The sequence below is a fragment of the Narcine bancroftii genome, chromosome 8 (genome assembly GCF_036971445.1).
Source record: "Narcine bancroftii isolate sNarBan1 chromosome 8, sNarBan1.hap1, whole genome shotgun sequence".
NCBI classification, from domain to species: Eukaryota; Metazoa; Chordata; class Chondrichthyes; order Torpediniformes; family Narcinidae; genus Narcine; species Narcine bancroftii.
The window spans coordinates 141,716,693-141,729,975 of record NC_091476.1 but is presented as its reverse complement, the minus strand read 5'-3'; the positions used below and the strand labels follow the sequence as shown (position 1 = coordinate 141,729,975).

The 13,283-nt window shown below is 44.9% G+C and overlaps 1 protein-coding gene across 8 annotated transcripts in view; it reads right to left on the bottom strand.

Annotated features, from left to right (window-relative positions):
• Positions 1–391: 391 nt before the first annotated feature.
• Positions 392–13,283, bottom strand: part of LOC138741282 (proto-oncogene tyrosine-protein kinase Yrk-like) — a 215,016-nt gene continuing 202,124 nt past the window's right edge. For all 8 annotated transcript variants that reach the window (XM_069895103.1, XM_069895101.1, XM_069895097.1 and 5 more), the window contains 4 exons: positions 11,352–11,428; positions 8,272–8,425; positions 3,159–3,290; positions 392–2,176 (listed from right to left, as the gene is read on the bottom strand). In XM_069895103.1, the coding sequence (XP_069751204.1) occupies positions 1,968–2,176; positions 3,159–3,290; positions 8,272–8,425; positions 11,352–11,428 (572 nt within the window). In that variant the 3' untranslated portion in view covers positions 392–1,967. The remainder of the gene's footprint in view (positions 2,177–3,158; positions 3,291–8,271; positions 8,426–11,351; positions 11,429–13,283) is intronic.

The window sequence follows — 13,283 nt, the reverse complement described above, 5'->3', positions numbered from 1 at the left end:
GTACCGATTGGTCACGTCCACAAGGAGTGTGCCAGTGTCCATCACTCAGTATGACCCACGTTACCAAGGGCTGCTTAAATCTGCAGCACACTTACCTATAGAGAGCTGTCAGCTTGGGCTCCCATCCGGCAGGGTCACTGCAACCCAACCATGTACATTGGGCTGATATCTTCCTGCTGTAACTGGGGTGCAATAGGGCCACTCTCATAAGAAGCCTGCCCTTGTGCTCCAAGTGGATCTGAAGGGGGAGTGTTCCATATGTACGACAGGAATCACGAAAGTGTAAAATTGCATTTTGCAAGAGTCATGACATTTAGCAGAGAAAAAGAAAAGACAGAAAAAAAATGTCCACTTTACATTGGACCCTGGTTGTTGAGACTAACTGGAAAAGTAACTTGAATTCCATTTTATTTTGCTGTATTTTGGTCAACTGTGAACACATCAAACAACAAATTTACATAATGTGCAACAAAAGCTATAAAGCCCTGTTCAGGTAAGCAAACCCACTAAAACAATGTTCTACTCTGAGACATGCGAAGGAATAATGCAGGTTTTAGACAAAGCAAGCAGAAACTTAATTTTGGCACAAGTAACAGTGAGAAAATAATCAGACTGGCAACAGGGATCATGTTAGGTGAGTGAATAAAGTATTTAAATAATGCAAAATTAAAACTTCTGTAAAAAATGCAGTTCCTTGTTTCTCTTTTTGCATTTGCTCCAAAGCACTGCTGAGGTTTGGACTGATCCTGATCCTCAAACTTCTCTTGTGTCCCAAGCAAAGTCTTATCTTCATCAGTGAAGAACTGTCGGACACAGTTCCCATGGTGGAATAAGTCACGTTCATTGATTTCAGAGCTACCCTGGATATCAGCCCACCAATGCTGCCTTTGGCATGGCCAAAGTTTGGTCAGCAATGGGAGTTGGAAAGATACCAGTCTGGTGTCAAAAGTAGCGCTTGACGAAAATGGAAGTCTTGTTGGCCACAACCCATCACCATGGCAGAGGAGCCCTGGCCTTCTCACTGGGTGTGGGTGAGCTGAATTTTCCCACACACCATAGTCCACTGTTAATGCCATGGAACAAGGGTAGTCTTCCATCTGATGGTGATTAAATGAAGCTTCGTTTTTGATGTCCTCCCTGGCACAGTTTCTTTACAATATGCCCATATTTTGGAGCAGGAACATGTACCTTTTAGTTGCAGAGACACAAACAGTGAGGCATCACATTATCTTGTAAATTACTCACTCTTGTTCCTTCTCCATTCCCACCACTTGGATTCACAAAATATTGGACTGCATTCACAACCAAAGTACAGGTTATTCAGTGATTAAACTCGACAAATTGGCTTTACATTGCTGCATTCTGCATTAAAAAGTAGCCGTTTTAAATGGATCTCTTTTTTCCCCGGGGGCTACAAAATTGTACAAAGAAGAACGTAAAATACATCTGGAATATGGCGAAATCAAATACAAAAGCTCAGTGAAATATTAACTAGAAAGAAAACAGCCATTTTAGTATGGTCCGATGTGACGTTGTTAAATAAGCATCGCAGATCAGTCAATGCTCCTTCATGGTAGAAGTGTGCCTTCCGGGAAGCGACGATCCAAGAAACGAAGGCAGGCTGGGACACTGGACCTGCTCTGCGTTCAGATCCAGTTGCTCTCTATCTCATTGTTTAGCCCCAATACTGTTCAATAGCATCAGTAAATTTCAGTCATATTCACTCCAACCCCTAATCACTCTCCTCCCAATGCAATCATTTTGCTGCCTTCTACATTTGCCATGAATCTACTGTACATGGGGAGATGGCTGGCTTCTTGTCAATTTTCACACTTCTGATGGATTTTGTCAAGGTTTCAGCTGTAGTCCCATTAAAGCTAACTCTCCATCATCCTGTGGACAGCTTGATCACATGGTTGGAGATGTAATTCGACATTGGTGAAGGAATGTTCTAACCTCCCCGCCAGTTACAGGTTCTCTCCAGGCTGGTACTGGGGTTCAGTAGCCGTGAAGTAGTCTTCCAAGAAGGACTGTAAGTACTCAAAGGTGTGCCTCTCCTCTGGATCCTTTTTCCAGCACTGTATCATGAGTTCATGAAGAGAGGCTGGGCACGCGTTTGGACATGGCATCCGATAGCCTCGCTCCACCTGCTCCAAAACTTCACGATTATTCATTCCTAAAAGAGGCAGGTAACACAAAACCATTTGAAAACCATGGAAAGCATCCTGTCAGGGTGCATCACACTGTGGGGCAGGAACTGCTATGCCCCAGAAACTGCAGAGGGTTGTGAAAAGAGCTCATACTCCAACCCCTTACCTCCATCAACTCCATCCATACTTCCCGATGCCTTAGAAAAGCAGCCAATGTGTTAAAAGACCCATCCCACCTTGGCCACACTCCCTTCACTGCCCTGCCATCAGGAAGAAGATTCACCAGTGTGAGATCACACAGCGCCTAAATGCAGGACAGTTTCTTTCCCACTGTTATCAGTCTCCAGAATTGGCTCAGTACCAACTGACTGCTCTCCTTAACTCTGAACTTGCACTATGACTACTTGTTGCACTACATAGGAACTGTTTAACTGGTGTGCTCACAAAACAACCTCTATCACTGCATTGAGCTTCATGTAAAAATAATCTTGATAAATACCTAAATTTTGAACTGTAGACGTACAGCACGGTAAAGGGCTCTCCAGCCCAAGAGCCCGTGCTGCCCCTAATACCTTAATTAACCTACAATGCCCAGTACATTTTGGAGGAAACTAGAGCCCTTGGAGGAAACATGCAGATACGGAGAGAACATATAACTCCTTACAGACATCACCAGATACGAACACAGGTAACTGTTGCTGTAATAGTGTTTCACTAACTATTCTGCCCCAATATGAAAATAAAAGCCCACGTGATTCATTATCTTTCTACCTCTCTCTTTCCCACCATCTCCCTCTCTCTGGGAGAAACCCATGCAGTCACAGGGAGAGTGTGCAGACTCCACACAGACACCCCTAGAGATCTGGGTTTCAGGCAACAAGAGGTAGCCGCTGTTTCCTGTTGTTCAGGACCAACGTTAGTGCAGCAGACAGTGAAATGTGAGAATATCATAGAGAAGACCAATTGCCTGAGTTTTGTAGGCCGGTGGATATGCACTGTTGTTCTTACCTGGGTATGGAACCCTTCCCTTGGTGACCAACTCTGTCAGGAGGATTCCAAACGACCACACATCAGACTTGATTGTGAACTTTCCATAAAGGGCAGCTTCAGGTGCCGTCCATTTGATGGGAAACTTGGCTCCTGTATGGGAAGCAGAATGAAACACGTTATGTCAATTTGATTTGGATTTACATGCCCCTCTGATCTGTAAGACTGCACTGGTCATGCGACCATGTTCAGCGACTTGTTTCAAAGATGGCTGGAGTTATCCGCAGGAGAAGTAACGCAGTCTGGTCCTGTCCAGAGAGGGCACAGTGGCGCCGGAGAAAGAGTGAACATAACACTTGGCTCTTCAACTCTGTCAGGTTGCAGAAGGGTTGCAAGAATGGTCTCTGTACTGAGCTACAGAGGAGTTGGCGGCATCAGGAGCAGAAATGAGGTTTGAGAGAAGCATGGACGGGTATTTGAAAGCGCAGGGCACAGAGGGATAAGGAATTCATGCTGGTAAGTGGGATTCATACAGATGGGCTTGATGGTCGTGCAGACTGGGTGGGCTGAGCACTGTACTGCACTGTGATCCTGTGAATGTTACTGAGGGCCAGTGTTAGGGAGGGAACGGATAGGCTGAGGCTTTATTCCCTGCTGCGTCAAGGCTGACAGGTGGCCTTACAGATGTATACAATAAAGGGGGTAAAGTGAATGGTCATGGCCTTTTCTCTCATGTATATGATTCAAGGTCTGAAGGGAGATTTAAGAAGGGCCTGAGGGCAAACCTTTCACTCAGAGGGAGGGTCCTTATCAGGAAAATGCTGCCAGAGGAACATCTATATAGTGCAAATCAGGAACAGGCCCGTCAGCCCATGAGTTTCACTGAACATAATGCCCAAATCAAACTAAACGTCCACTGCTTCCATCTGGTAGATATCTTTCCACCCCCTGCATATTCATGGCCTCTTAAACATTACTATTGTACATGCCCATATCACTACACCTGACAGATTGTTCCAGGCACCCACCATCTCTCTACAAAGTGTTTGCCCCACACATTTTCTTAAACTTCCTTCCCCTCATCTTAAATCCACTTCCTGGAGTGTGTGATACTTTTGCTCTGGGAAAAGATTCGAACTGCCCAACCAAGCAAAGCCTCTCATTATATTATAAACCTCGATCTGTTCTCCTCCCAGCTTCGTACACGCTGGAGAAAACAACTCTTTTTTGTCCAACCTCTCCCCAAAATTCATACTCCGAACAAGATCCTGGTGAACCTCTACTGTCCCCTTTCTGAAGGCTCCACATTCTTCTTGTAATGGGGTGAGCAGAACAGCTCAGTTCCAAGTGTGGTAGAACCAAACTTCTACATAACTGCAACATGACTCCCTCACTTTTGTGCTCAGTGAAAGCATGCTGCACACCTTCTTTACCACTTTCAGTGAGCTATGGATATGAAGCACACCCCCCCCCCACACCCCCCAAGAGCCCTGCCATTAACTATTTATGTTTCCCCTTATATTTTACCCATCCCCCCCAAACCTCACAGTTGTCCTGATTAAATTCCATCTGCCATTTCTCTGCCCATTTTGAGCACTGATCTATATCGTGTTGTATCTTAATTGGCTCTCTATGTTGTCCACTACTTCACCAAACTTTGTCACTTCATCAAAAAAATAATCAAAATTGGTAAGATTTGACCTGACTCCCACAAAGCCACATTAACTGTCCCTTATCTGACCATGACTTTCCAAATGTGTTACATCTTATCCCTAAGTATCCTTCCCAATAGTTTCCCTACCACTGTTATGAAGTTCACTGGCCTGTAATTTCCCAGATTATCCTTTTTCCCTTCTTGAACAACATACAACATCAATTACTCTCCAGTCCTCTGGGACCTCTCCTATCACCCGTGAGGATGCCGAGGCAAAGCTCCCAGAGTTGGGGAATCTGTAACAAAGGATGTATGTAGATTTAGGTGAAGCGGGGGGGGCGGAAAGATTTAACAAGAACCTGAGAAAAACTTTATTACACAGTGTGGGGTGAGTATATGGAATGGGCTGCTGAAGGAGGGGGTTGAGTCAGGGTCTACTGCAAAGCTTAAGAAAAAAGATATACCTCAATAGAATGGGTTCTCAACCTTTTTTCGGCAATGCCCCCAACCCCAGGACTCTTCTCTAAGTTTATGGGGGGCCCCCCTTCCCTGTGAAACAGTCAAGTTTTGGGTTTTTTTGTACTTCTCTCCTACCGATGACATAAGAAACATTAAAAAAATCATGTTACATCAGGTGAAAAGAAAACAAGGCTTTTACTTAAATGTGCTGTGGCTTCCCCCCTGGGGGGGTGGGTTTGGGGGTTGGGGGGAAGGGGGTGGGTACGTAGGGCTCATGTTGAGAATGGCTGCTTTAGAGAAATGCGGGCCAAATGCAGGCAGGTGGGATTAGTGTGGGTGGGAAATTATGGTCAGCAAGGGCAGATTGGGCCGAAGAGCCTGTTTCCACGCTGTGTGGCTCTGAACTTATGACTCTGTTAGGCAGCAGCAAGCTAGAATTCCAGAGTGCGGGTACATTGTATTTAAGCATACAGCAATAAACTCATTATCATCAACCAGGAACATGGGTTGTTATAGTTTCTGTAACATGAAACAGTCTGGGTGCTGGGTACCAAATAATTTGCCTCACTAAAGTTTATCTTGCTCAGGGAACTGATATGAAAGAAGTAATTAAGTCAATAATTCACCAAACAGCTCAACATGAGGTGACGGAAATTGATTTTCAACAATGCAATATGTTGGTCCCTGACTTGCTAAATTAAGCATCAAAATATTTCTGCCCTGACAAATCACAAGTTAAAATTTTAGCTACTTCACTGCCTTTTGTAAATTAAAAATACTTTTTTTTTTGGGGGGGGGGTTCTCATTAAGCATCTGGGCTCTTGGCAATACTTCCTCTGCTTGAAGAGAATTTCATAGCAGAAAATGGGAGCAAGAAGGGGCAGATCCCTGGACTGCAAGAGCCTGAGTAGGTGTTGAGCTCAATGTCCTTCTCCACACAGGTTCTCACTGAGCAACTGGTGGGGGGGGTCCTGAATTCCTTCCTCAAAGGGTCTAAAACATTCACCCTTTCCTCTTCTGCAAACACTACAGCACAGAAAAAGGGCCCCTCGGCCTGACTATTAGTCCAGCAGGGACTAGATGGGCCGCAGGGCCTGTTTTTGTGCTGTAGTGTTTGTGGTTCCACATTTTGTGCCTGGGATGCAGGTTTTTCCAGTGTTTTGCATTTTTATTTCTGAATTCCTTATCACTGGTGTCACCCGGACACCTTGAATTCCCATGTTGGGACTTAACATGTGCTGGAACTACTAATAGAGTCATAACATCGTGGACACAGGCACGTTGGCCCAGCCTGTCTGCACTGACTATTCAACATCAACCATACTTCTTTTATTCTCCTAATATTCAAGATTCCTTTATTGTCATGTAATAGCACAAAACATGTCATATTACACAAAATTATATTCCGCCTGCCATAAGGCAGACAAAGAGTCACCATTAGTGTTGCCCGGCGCCCCTTACAATAAGAGAGAAAGAGAAGCAGAAGAGAGTCCCTTCAGAGTCACTGAGTGTATGCTGATTTGCCTCCAGTGCTCCCGCAGCCTCTGCAGCCCCAGAAACCCCTTTTCGATCCATCGGAAACCCAAGCTCCAGATCCAAACCTCCGACACGGTTAGGAAGCCCTCAGCATCTGAGGCCCTTCATCAAGTAGCCTTTTTGCACTCAGCACCTTTCTACATCTACTCTGTGCAGGGCCATCTGCATTAGATGGTTGAACCCTTCGGAGCACCACGGTGTCTCTGCTCTCCTCGGGTTCACACCAGCGGCAGCACTGCCATTGTTTTCCAAACAGCTTCACCCAGGTTCTCCCAAACCAGGAGTAATTTCCAGCACCCATTGAACCAACTAACCTGCACATCTTTGGGAAGTGGGAGAAATCCAAAGCATCCAGGGGAAGCCCCTGCGGTCACAGGCAAACTCCTCACAGCCAGCGCTGAAGTGCAGATTCAACTGAGTCCCTGGACTGTGAGGTGCCAACTCTCCCAGTTGCACCACTGAGTGGCCTCATTTCAGAAAACGCAAGCAGTACTTCTGAAGACCTACAGACGAATTACAGGCTGGGCTCAGCACCGTTGGTCAGGATGTGACCATTCGATAAGAATGTGGGGGATTCTGTGAATCTATCAGCTGCACTCTTATCACATAAGGTTCCTCCACTACATCCTGCAATGAGATTCCAACAAAAACCCCCACATTAGTGGAGTTCCAGTTGGTTGACTGGGCCCAGATTTGGTGAGTGGCCAACCCTTGACTCCAGGTCCTCATGTGGCACATTCCATGGTCTGGGCGAAACCCATCCAGTGGGTTCCGCTTGCTGTGTGGACGACCACTCAAGTGCATTTACTGATGTGCAAGTTTGGTCACAAGCCTTTCACTTCCACCAACTCCCATTCCTTGTTCCAAAGAACGTTGCCCCTGGATGCTGCAGTAGAGGTGTAGCAAATATTCGGTGAAATCGTCAGAGAACTAAAGTACAAAATGGCCACAAGCTTAGGTAAAATTTGGCAAAATATTGCTTTAGAATTACTGTAATTGTCGATACTGTGTAATAGTTGACTCCCCCTTCCCACCTTTTATGACCCATGTTAAAGTCAACCCCACCCCCCCACTATTTTTGGCCCTGATTGCCCGCCCATTCGAACTCCCGAATGCGGATCCTTGCCCCAGCCACCGGTCCATCTGAGCTCCCATTGCCTTGAACGTGGACTCACCACCTGGTCCCACCAATGCAAGCTCCCAACCACAGATCCTTGCCCTGGCCGCCCACCCATCCGAGCTCCCAAAACCCCGAATGTGGACTCATCATCCAGTCCTGGGCATCCGAGCCCCAAAGCCTTGAATGACACAGGTCATTGACCTTGAATGACTTACCAAGGTCAAAAGTTTGACCCATGTAAAAGTCGACCCCCCCCTCTCCTTTTATGGCCCAATAATTTTGACAATTGCACAAGTATATATGGTAGTGTATGCATTATTGAAGATCAAGAACACACACAAAGCCGGGCTGGGTGAACACCTTACCTTGCCGGGCTGTGTACTCATTGTCTTCAATGAGTCTTGCTAATCCAAAGTCTGCTATCTTGCACACAAGATTTTCTCCAACGAGTATGTTGGCAGCCCTTAGATCTCGGTGAATGTAATTCATTCTCTCAATGTAGGCCATCCCTGCCGCAATCTGCATGCAATGGGAATGATTAATGAGGTAGCACTTAGCAAAGTACCACAAAGATCAAACAGATCAAAATGATCACAGTAGGTGAACTGAAAGGTGAGTTATGACTGTGATTAATTTAGAGCTAATTGAATGGAGATGCTCGTGTTCCTGATCAGATCCAGCTCTTTAACTGAGCATTGCTGTAAGTTAGTCGCCTACCATATACAACCCCCCCCCCCCCCACTTCACTGGTAAATGTAATAAAATATCAGAAAGTGTACAGTCATGCACTTTGGTAGAAAAAAATAAACAGGCAGATAATTTTTTAAATGGGGAGAAAATTGAGACTATCCTGATGCAAAGGGACCTGGGAGACCTCATGCAGGATAGCCTGAAGGTAAACTTGCAGGGTGAGTCGGTGGTGAAGAAGGCAAATACAATGCTGGCATTCATTTCAAGAGGAATAGAATATAAGAGCAGGGATGTGATGTTGAGGCTTTACAAGGCACTGGTGAGACCTCACTTAGAGTATTGTCAGCAGTTTTAGGCTCCTCATTTAAGAAAAGATGTGCTGACATTGGAGAGGGTTCAAAGGAGATTCACTAGGATGATTCAGGAAATTAAAGGGTTATCATATGAGCAGCATTTGACAGCTCTTAGCCTGTTCTCACTGGAATTTAGGAGAATGAGGGGGATCTCATTGAAACATTTCTAATGGTGAAAGGCATGGACAAAGTCGATGTAGAAAGGTTTTCCCACGGTGGGAGAGACTAGAAGAAGAGGGCATAACTTTAGGAGAGAAGGGTGTCTGCTTAGAACAGATAATAAGGAGGATTTCTTCAGCCAGAAGGTGGTGAATCTGTGGAATTTGTTGCCACAGGCGGTTGTGAAGGTCATTGGGTATATTTCAGGCAGAGATCGATAGGTTTGTAATAACAGCTACACTGCTACTGAAAGAACACACAACCAGACGGGTTGAGCTCAGTAAGCAGAAAATTGGTTTATTGCTGGCTGCCGGGCTGGACTTATACTCCCAGCCCAGACCTGGCTGAGAAACGCGCTGGGTGGCCCTGACGTCACTCGGGCGTCACGTGGTCCTCCAGCGTGGGCTTCTGAGCCCGGTGCTGAGAAAAAGGGAAAACCCCCCCCGACGGCACCATTTTGGCCGGCTGCCCCGCCGCGTGGATTAGAAGCAGGGCTGGTTCGCCTGCCTAGTGGCATGTCGCCACAGGTTCTTGATTAGCCAGGGTATCAAAGGTTATGGAAAGAAGACTGTGGGCTGAGTGGGAAAATGGATCAGCTCATGATTCAATGGAAGGGCAGACTCGATGGGCTGAATAGCCTATTTCTGATCCTATATCTTAAGACATTGGATGCCATAGGTGCTCTGTGATGAGGAAGACATTACTTAAATTGGTATGCGAGTGGAAAGAAAAGTTGAAAACCACTGTCTTCTGCACTTCACCTTTAGGAGCTGGTTTTCATTCTTCCAAGAATAATGCTTCTAAAGTGCTTGCATTTGTCACAGTCAACTTCACAGATGCTCAGAGAACTAACACTGTAGTAACTCACTCCAAAGCACAGTTCAGAAGGTGGCTCATCACCACCACCTTTTCAATGAATGGGCAATAAATGCTGACCATGCTACAACCTGGGAATGAATACAGACAAGGATGTCCGCATGTCAGCTTATTCACGTGCGCTTCAGTGTCAACCCATGTCGCTGGGGTCAGCTACAGCTGTTTTTGCCCATGTCTGCCTTGTCTGGAAGGTTTTGACATTGACTGTGGATAGTATTGCCAAACTCCAATGATGTCAGCCAAACCTATCGGCATTCAAAATGAGATGCAAGAAAGGGTAAAACAAGGTCAATTTTTATTCTACTAACTGACAAGTGAATCACTTGCTGCTCTGTTCCAAGTGACTTCTGTGCTAATGTAGGGGAGAGGTGTGGTTGGGAGGGAGGGAAATGATGGATGGAGAGAGGTGCAAAGGCAAAAATAGAAGAAAAAAAACATCTCTGGTCAACTTTCAAGGAAAACTGATAATTTCTTCCTTTAAGACATTAAAGTCTACAGTACAAACTAAAAGTGCTGAGATGTCTAAACAACTTTAAAAGTTCAGTCATCACATGTATCTAAACGTCAGAAGCATTTGCAGCAATTTGGAAATGATACAGTTTCTCTGGAAACATGGGGGTGGTGAGGGTGATCTGGGTGGAGGATGGACATTCAGGGGTATTCCTTATGGGGGGAGCACTGACACAGGGAGAAGGAGCTGAGCTGGTGATGTCGGTGACAGAGAAAATCCATGCAATAGTGAAAAAGGCCAAAGATGCAGAAAATAAAGCTGACCAAATCAGAAGGGAAGTCTTAAAAGGAAAATATGTTTCCTTCTGGAATCTTTTGAGGATGTAAACAGCATCAACAAAGAGTGGACATAATGTACTTGGATTTTCAGAAAGTTTTTGATAATACCCCACGTCAAAGTTATGTGTGCAAAAATAAAAAGGGTCTATTGTATCAGCGGGGATTGAAAACTGTCGAGAGACAGGAGCCGGAGAGAAGCCATTGATTAACTGGTAAATTACCACAGATGGCACTCAGCTACTCACAATAAATAATACTAATTTCAATAAGGGAATCAAGTCTAATATTTTGAAGTTTGTTGAGGACATAAAATTGGGTGATATTATGACTTGTCAGGAGGGTGCAAAAGATTCCAACCAAGTGATCAGGTGGGAAAAGCATGGCAAGTGTGGGATAGTGTGTGTGAGCAGTGAGGTTTGCCTCAGGGAGTGAGTCCTTCGACAGGATCCACACTGAAAATACCAGCAGCCCACGACGTTTGTCCAAAGGTGCTGCTTGTGGACACACATGTACCTAGTCTCACAGCAATGACACACAATCGTCTGAGTTAATCCCAGCAGGAAAGCCATTCCCAGTACCTGTGCTGCCATGTCTACCAGCTGCGGAAGCTTTAATATTCTTCCATCGCCATCCTTTAGGAAATCAAGCAAACTTCCTGAAAGTGAATAAATTAATTTACCACTTAATTAAACTTTCAAAATCTTTATGACATAAATAAAACCATTTGGCTCAACAAGTTCGCTCCACCATTCCATCATGCGCTGATCCATTCTCCCACTCCCCTTCCTTCTCCTCAGATCCTTTGATACCCTGACTATTCAGATACCTATCAATCTCTGCCTTAAATAGTCCCAACAACCTTGTCTCCACAGCCATTAGTGGTAGCAAATTTCAGATGTTCACCACTCTCTGGATAAATAAATGCCTTCACATCTCTGTTTTAAATGGGTGTCCTTCAATCTTGAAGTTGTGCCCTCTTGTCCTTGACTCCCCTATCGTGGGAAACAACTTTGCCCCATCTACTCTGTCCAGGCCTTGCAACATTCAAAATGCTTCTATGAGGTCCCCCTCATTCTTCTGAACTTCAAGGACTACTGTCCAAGAGCAGTCAAACATTCCTCACATGCTAATCCCTTCATTCCATGAATTATTCTTGTGAATCTTCTCTGAACCCTCTCCAATGCCAGCACAACCTTCCTTAAATAAGGAGCCCAAAATTGTTTCCCGTACTCCAAGTGAGGTCTCTTCCTCCAATACCCATTCAGTGCTTTCAGGTTGAGATCGAATGAGCTTTTGACAGTGAGTGTGTGAAAGGACTCACAGCTCAGACAGGGACATGGAATGGTTTGTTGTCAGTTCTGAGCTCATTGACTGGTACAGCAGTTTTGTGAAGATGAATAGACTCATCTTGATCCTATTGGGTAAGTGTTCAGTCTCTTATTATTTTCCTTCTCTGGTCTTTAATTTACCAATTCTACATTTGACCATCACCAAATATTTAACTTCATATTAGAATGCATTTAAATTTAGACGAACAGCACGTTAACTTAGCTTTACAGCCACGAGCCTGTGCCACCAAATTACACCCAACTGACCTGCAACCCCAGTACGTTTTGAAGGGTGGAGGAAACCGGAGCCCCTGGGGAAAAGCCATGCAGATATGGGTAGAATGTATGAACTCCTTACAGACAGCGCAGCATTCGAACTCCAATCCCAATTGCTGGTGTTGTTACAGCATTGCGCTAACCACTCCACTAACCCTGAATTTGTATATAACTTTCTCATAAAAAAAACACAAGAACAGAAATTTTGATTTCATGTGAAAACACAATGCTGGAGAAACTTAGCAGGTCAAACAGTGGTTTTTTATAAAACAAAGATAAAGATACATAACTGACGTTTCAGACTTGAGTCCTTCATCAAGGAATGGCAAAGTAAGGGGAGAAGCATGGGGCGAGGATCCCTCCCTCCTTTCTCCACCTTTGCTACCATGCTCCTCACCCCACACCTCCCCCCTTACCTTTTCATTCAGACGTCTGCTGACATTTTTCCATACCTTGATGAAGGGCTCAAGCCTGAAAACGTCAGTTATGTATCTTTATCTTTGCTATATGTTAACTGTTTGACCTACTGAGTTTCTCCAGCATTATTTTTACTTCAACTTTCATGTTTTTCTTCATGTACCATGTCCATTAGAACATTGAAATGCTGAGAACTCTGAATGAAGGCAGAGACTTATGGATCCAAGAATGAAACGGTACCAGTTTAGAAGCATGGAACTGCCAGTGCATGATGGCAAGTGTGAATCCTATTTGTGTGCCTGTTCCAGGTTACCATTCACCAATGAGTGCGACTTATTCCAAGAGCAACACTGGGCACTGCAACTGCCGAACTCACTGAGGAAATTAGACTGAAGACACAGGAGAGAGATGACTCTGGACTCTGGAGATAAGCATAATCTGTTGGAGGAACTCAGTAGATTGAGCTGTATTCATGGAAGACAAAGAATG